General features: G+C 42.1%; 1 protein-coding gene across 1 annotated transcript; it reads left to right on the forward strand.

The window, feature by feature from the left end:
• Positions 1-2,920: 2,920 nt before the first annotated feature.
• Positions 2,921-6,841, forward strand: LOC108113843 (leucine-rich repeat neuronal protein 3). Its single transcript, XM_017224553.2, has 2 exons — positions 2,921-3,423; positions 3,900-6,841. The coding sequence occupies exon 2, from the start codon at positions 4,028-4,030 to the stop codon at positions 6,248-6,250; it is 2,223 nt and encodes a 740-aa protein (XP_017080042.1). The 5' UTR covers positions 2,921-3,423; positions 3,900-4,027; the 3' UTR covers positions 6,251-6,841.
• Positions 6,842-7,234: the final 393 nt, after the last annotated feature.

The raw sequence follows: 7,234 nt of genomic DNA on the forward strand, positions 1-7,234 counted from the left end.
ATGGCGGCAAAACCACCGACGAATGGAGCCACTATTTATTATAAAGATTCTTCAGGTAGTCCGAGCAATCCAAAATCGAACTTCAAGATATGGTCATCTTCCCCGTCGAACGTATCTTTGTCACCGTTTTCGAAGTGGATTATTCCCATGCAACCAGTTAAGTTATTTCCAGACAAGCCACAGGAGAAAGAACTTTTAGAAGACTCCAAAGAAGAGGAAGCCGAACCAAATAAAAAGTTCACTGAAACATTTTCAGATCAACATTCTTCAAGTTCTTCCAATTCGTCTTCATCGACCTATACAAAAACGACGAACTGAGAAAAACCCGTTGGCAAAGTCCTTCAATGATGGCTAAAATAGTGCTCAAATTTGTTCATAAAAACCTTAAATAATTGTTGTTTTATTATTTAAAATTAAATAATAATATTTAATACATTTCAAATCAACTAACTTTATTTGAATATATATTCAGTTTGGCTTAAAGGTATGTTTCTAGCCCATTTAATTGGCCCAAAAGCAATTGCAGGACCAGCAATTGGTAAACCAACCCATGGCTATGTAACTCGAACTCGAAATTTGTCCATTTGCGTGTACCACCAGCAGCCAGAAGATTGCCAATTTGGTCAGGAAACTGAGGCTGCGTGGCTGCGTGGCTGGTTGGATGGTTGGATGGTTGGATCTGGGCAATATTTTACTACAGGAAACGATCGATCCTCGGCTCTGGCTCTCTCTCTCTGTACCGGGGCTTATCACGCAAATCTGTCAGATAAAGTTTTCCTTTGCATACAATTTGAAATCGGCAAAACATTTTAGTTCTAATAACTCAACCAATGACTTTTCAGTTGCATTTTTTCCCAGATTTTAATGAAAATCTTTGACTTTTCATATTATTTGCATTTTTGGCTTACTACCTGGCCACAACCAGTAGTCGATGGCCCTTCACCAAATGCTGTTTTACCTAATTACACACAAAGCTGCCCCCTCCAAAGCACTTTGTTTCCTCCTCTAATTGTTTAAGTGCTTTTAGCGTTTGGCCAAACAATTTTCATATGCAACTTGGGCCGCACTCACACAGCAAACAAACAAACCTTTTTCCAGTTGCCATAAAGCATAAAGCAGGCACCTCGCCTTCATTTTAAGTTGTTGGATTTTGGGGTTTTATTGCTGGGAAATTCTCACACATTGTCGCAAATTGAGAGCTGGGTAGATCGAGGCTTTCCGATGTGTAACGTGAGAGTTGGGAGTACTAAAGCTTTGTGGCACCTGTCTCGCCCAGCTTGTGGCAAATAAAAAAAATGAAAAACGCAAACTTCCGTTAACTGCATGTGCAACAATCACTGTGTGCCTTGGGATCTGGTTTTTCGAAAGGAAATTACGCAGGTTTTTCCTCTCTATATGTAGAGCACTTTGCCAGTTTACGAGCTAACGATCCTTCTTTCGTACAAGCCAACTTAATAGGATTTTGTTTACAATTTCTCAACGAATTGGCATTTAAATTTGTTTTTATATGTTAGTACATTGCAGTGCAGCCTTTCTCCTAACTGGTGAGTAAAAAACTCAACTTTAAGACTTCCTCTAGTTTTTTTTAATGAGACAATGTGTGAGAAAAAGTTGAGAGATGGGTTATTAGGAAGTGTTTAGTTAAGTTAATTTAATAAATAGTCTTAAAGATAGTCTTAAAAAGTTCATATTGATCTGCTTTAAAGAAGACTTTCCTCTTGCCAGCAAAAGGCAACAAATCAAATTTATATAAAATGCAATGGCCATGCCACTATTAACAGTTGCCTTGACTCTCAATACACAAAGTTGCCACAAAATTGGGTAATATATAAGTTTAACGAGTTTACTCATTGGTTAGTTTATGGGAGATACAAAAAAAAAAAAAAAAAAAAGTCAGTCGAAAAAGATTTTCATCTTTCTGTGATAAATAAAATTTGTGTGCGAAATTCTGGTAGAAGGAAATATGCCAGTTATGTCTGTGGAGCAGAGAGAGATTTTCGGGGAGTGATGGTGATGGAAAATAGAGGAAAACCGCATGCCGAAGGCCCCGGAAAATGTGCTGCCGCACCCCGCTCTCCCGCTCTATTGCTCTTCAGATTCCGCCACATATGTTGGCACAAAGTTATGGCCATTTAAAGTTGATTTTCTTGTTGTCACTTTTGTTGTTTTTCTTTTTGCTTTTTTGACGACATGTAAATAGTTGTTAGCTCTCTGCATGCCAAGAATGAGAAATGCATCTCAAATGTATCAAATGACACAATATTTTTGGTGCAACACTTTTCGTGCCTAGGTCAGGGCATCTTGCAGATACAAAAATATCAATTTCAAGTGCGTCACATTTGGTTCTGTAAACCGCACTAAAAGACTCCACTTAGGCCAGGACATGTCTGCCGCCCATAAATATCCATCATACTTCTACTTCTTCTTCTTATGCGGAGGAGTAAGCATTTTTTATGGAGTCTTAATTATGCCACAGCACTTGAGCTGTTTTAGTTTCGTCGGTCCTTGGTCTTAGTTTATAGTTTTTTCTAGGCAACAGCATTTCGTCGAGGACGTGCTGCCCCTTCAACGGGTAGGTTGCAATTGCCAGAGAGTAATTCTCCAGCCATGGCCAGCGTATAGCCAGATAAATGAGTGAAAACTTTGAGTGGAACTCTCTCTCTCTCTCTCTCTCTCTCTCTGACATACTCATAACCAGTTCCGACTACCTGCTGACGGATTTATCTGAGAGAGACTTTGCCTTCGCAAGGCCGTCTGAGCATGGATGGCTCTCTTTCTTGGTTTGTTTGAGAAACCGATGCAGCTGCCTGCCACCACCAGCGCTAACACTAGACTGCTCTACCACTCCACCGCTCTTTTTGCCCACACTCAACCACCCCGGCTAAAAACGGGCAGCCGAGGTAACGTTTGTGCAGCAGGCACTTCGTAAAATCAGTGTAGTTCGTTGCCTCGTCGTGAGCGGTTGTCTGCCTTCTATATAGAGACCCAATTGCGACTTAGTGTTCCTCTCTTACCAGAGTTGGTAACACGAAATATACGTAAATCTAAACGAGAAAACCCGTCGAACGCCTAACAACAACTTGAAGCGTGCAGTCAAAGCGAACCATTGGATTATCGCGCACGTTTCCCTAAACAATCAGCAACAAATTTTTAACAAACAAAAAAAAAAACACCAAACAAACCAAGTTTTATTTTTATAAACACACATGTTTTAGTTTAAAGCAAATGTGACAAAAAAAAAACATACAAAATTGGCTATACTGAAAAATATATTTTGTCAAAAAGTGAAACAGTGAGAAAACTCAAACACAAAACACACGAAAAAACAAAAAACCAAACACTTTTTAAGTTCTGTTTATCAAAAGATTTGATCTGCTGAAAACTAGAAATTGTTGCCAAACAATCTTCAAAGACAAACAATAGGTAAGTTTCGACTGTGGTTTAAATTGTAGAAAAATTGAATGAAAAACAGTGGAAAATGGGATAAATTGTGAAAAATTAGGAAACTGCAAAATTGTGATAGAAAAAGTTTGAATAGCTAAAAATTAAATACGAAGAAAATTAGAGAGAGATGGAGGAAAAAGTTTATAAAATTTATAGAAAAATTTTTGAAAAATATAGAAATTTATATTTAAAAATTCTAAAAATGTAACCAAAGTTAGTCCAAGAAAATTCCAAATTCCAAATAGTTTTCTCCAGAAACCCAACCTAATGCGGCTTCTAAAAATATAGTTAAGATGAGAAATTACCAAAAACATAAAATACAAAATGTTTGCTGGAAGAAGCTCTAAATTTTAATCAATAGAAATAGTTCCACGAAAATAGGCTAATTAACTCAACTCACTCGAAAGACAAAAACTAATTTTCGAAAAATCTTTTTCTCGTTTGTCTACCCGCAGCACTATGGAAAACTGAAAAAAAAAATAAACCCAAAACGAAAACTCTGAAAAGAATCGTAAGAAATCAGCAGCCGAGAGAGCAGCAAACTGAAAGATAGAAAAGCAGAAAAAGATACAAAGAACCGAAGATGCAGCGAAACATGATGATCGCATTTGTGGGCATCTGGTGCATTTTGGCCAGCATCGGAGTAGAGCCTGCGGCTGGTTTGGCCAATTGCCCGCCCGGTTGTCAGTGCGATGATAATACCCTGGTGGTGCAATGTGGCGAGGGCCAGCTGGACGTGCTGCCCATTGCCCTGAATCCATCCATCCAGCGACTGGTGATTAAGAGTAACAAAATCAAGACCATTGACTCGTCCATCCAGTTCTACGCTGAGCTGACCTTCCTTGATCTGTCCTCCAATCATCTGATGACCATCCCGCAGCGCACCTTCGCCTACCAGAAGAAGCTGCAGGAGGTGCATCTGAACCACAATAAGATTGGCCAGATCAGCAATAAGACCTTCATTGGTCTGTCGGCAGTGACTGTCCTGAATCTGCGTGGTAACCAAATCTCCGAACTCCACCAGGGCACCTTTACACCACTACTGAAAATCGAGGAGTTGAATCTGGGCGAGAACCGCATTGGCTATTTGGACCCCAAGGCTTTTGATGGTCTTTCCCAGCTGCGCATTCTCTATTTGGATGATAATGCCCTGACCAGCGTCCCAGATCCCGTCATCTTCCAGGCCATGCCCAGTCTGGCTGAACTCTTCCTCGGCATGAACACTCTGCAGAGTATCCAGGCTGGTGCCTTCCAGGATCTGAAGGGTCTTACGCGTCTGGAGCTCAAGGGTGCCAGTCTGCGCAACATCTCCCATGACAGCTTCCTGGGATTGCAGGAGCTGCGTATCCTCGATCTTTCCGACAATCGCCTGGACCGTATCCCATCCGTGGGTCTCAGCAAACTGGTTCGCTTGGAGCAGCTGTCCCTGGGCCAAAATGACTTTGAGGTGATCAGCGAAGGTGCCTTCACTGGCTTGAAGCAACTTAAACGCCTGGAGGTGAACGGAGCTCTGAAACTGAAGCGTGTGATGACCGGAGCCTTTAGCGATAATGGCAATCTGGAGTATCTGAATCTCTCGTCGAACAAAATGCTAGTGGAAGTGCAAGAAGGAGCTCTTAGTGGTCTGCCCCATTTGAAGCATGTGGTTCTGAAGGCCAATGCTCTGACTTCCTTGGCTGAGGGCTTGTTCCCCTGGAAGGATCTTCAAACTTTGGACCTCTCTGAGAACCCCTTATCCTGCGATTGCCGAGTAATGTGGCTGCACAATCTGCTGGTGGCCAAGAATGCCAGCCAGGATGATGTTTCCGAACTGATTTGTGAGTTCCCCGAACGTCTGCGTGGCGAATCCTTGCGTCATTTGAATCCAGCCTTGATGGGCTGCTCCCATGCCGATCCCCGCAAGCAGGCCTTGATTGGAGCTCTCCTTGTTGGATCCGCTGCCACCATTACCGCCATGGCTCTGGTCCTGTACCGTTGCCGTCATAAGATCCGTGAGACCATCAAGGGCGGTCTGTGGGGCAACTCGGCTTTGGGTCGCAAGGAACGGGAATACCAGAAGACCTTCTGCGATGAGGACTACATGTCGCGTCACCAGCATCATCCCTGCTCCCTGGGCATTCACTCTACATTCCCCAACACCTACACGGCCCCTCATCATCCCGGAACAACACATCATTATGGAATGTGCCCAATGCCCATTAATGACCTGGGCGCCGTCGATCCTCAGCAGAAGTTCCAGCAATTGGCCGTGCCCACTGCCACCATGGTCAGTGAGAAGAAGTTGAATAACAATAAGTCTATGGCATCCCAAGGAGTCATCGATGACAGTGCCTCCTTTGTGCTGCACATGAAGTCGGCCACCATGGGACGAGATGTCCATCAGCAGAATCCCCAACTCAATCACTATACCAAGCCGCAGTTCCTTTCGGCCACGGCAACAGTGGGTGACTCGTGCTACTCGTATGCGGATGTGCCCATGGTTCATGGTGTCCCATTGACTGCCACAAATCAGCCGCAACTGCGACTGACTCAGGAGCACTTCAAGCAGCGTGAGATGTACGACCAGGAGATGAATAGCGAGATCCTGGATCATAACTACATCTACAGTAATACCCATTACTCGATGCCGCTGGAGCAACTAGGTCGCAGCAAGACACCCACACCGCCACCCATGCCACCAGCATTGCCCCTAAGGAATGGACTGTGTGCCACCACTGGCCGTAGATCCTTTCAGCAAAAGTCCGCCTCCCAGAAGCAGCAACAGCAGCAGCAGAACAACAATACCCTGCGTCAGTTCACGCACTGATCCTCAACCTATCGACGCAGGCAACTAAGCATCTATGCTTAGTAGACCGCTGCCCAACACTGTGATGCCAAAATCCCCACTCCTTCTCCTATCCCTCCCCCACCAAACACACTTAGCTTTTAGTCTAGGATTAAGGAAAACATTGTAGTAGCTGTAATAATAATAGAAAACTTAGGCATTAAGTCAATGAAAATCTTGCCTTGTAAATACTTAACTTTAAAGCACTCTTTCGAAGACCTAAAGAACACTGAAGGATCTCCTATCAGCACTTTGCCAACACTACTGTTTTCCCCTCGTCCCCCACCTACGAGCATAAGTTAATCATAGCCATTAAAATTAAATTGTAAATGATTATACGAGTTTAGATAAACTAAAGACAACAAAGCACTGAGAGTCATTGTAAGCTTAATTTTAAATTATTTAATTTATTGTTAAATGCAAAATCGAATCAAATGCAAACAAACTATTTATGTATTAGTTAGAACAAGAAATTTATGCAAATTTAAGCGAAAAACAACAACAAAATATCAAACGCAAAAAATGAAAAATGAAAACATGAAAAACTGAGAAATATAAATATAAACGCAATGAAAATTGAAAAACAAAAAAAATTACCACTGTGTTCTGCCTTTCATTCTGCTTTTAATTTAGCAGCTTTTCTTTTTTTTTTTCTTTCAGCCATCCCGCAGTTTTTCACATCCATGGAAATTTGCCTTTAATTAAACATTTTCTGTTTGCACCGGCAACTTTTCCTCTGTGTCAATTTGTCTCGACATTTTCACTTTTTCCCATTTCCACGGGCTCAAAACTTTTGACTTTCAATTCAATTAAAAGTAAGTTGAGGGCTTGCATGCCAAGCTACGCTCCGGGTTGGCTAAAAAATTAATATACTATTATTCAATAGTAACAAGCTTGAAAAAACTTTTGCAGACCCGAGTCTCAAGCAGAGCGTGGCAAGTAGTGGGGATCGAAGTAGGGTTGAAG

The sequence above is a fragment of the Drosophila eugracilis genome, unplaced genomic scaffold (genome assembly GCF_018153835.1).
Source record: "Drosophila eugracilis isolate 14026-0451.02 unplaced genomic scaffold, ASM1815383v1 contig_2154, whole genome shotgun sequence".
NCBI lineage: Eukaryota > Metazoa > Arthropoda > Insecta > Diptera > Drosophilidae > Drosophila > Drosophila eugracilis.

Excerpts from the sequence above, each read along its gene's own strand:
- LOC108113843 (XM_017224553.2), top strand. The coding sequence starts at position 4,028 with ATGCAGCGAAACATGATGATCGCATTTGTGGGCATCTGGTGCATTTTG.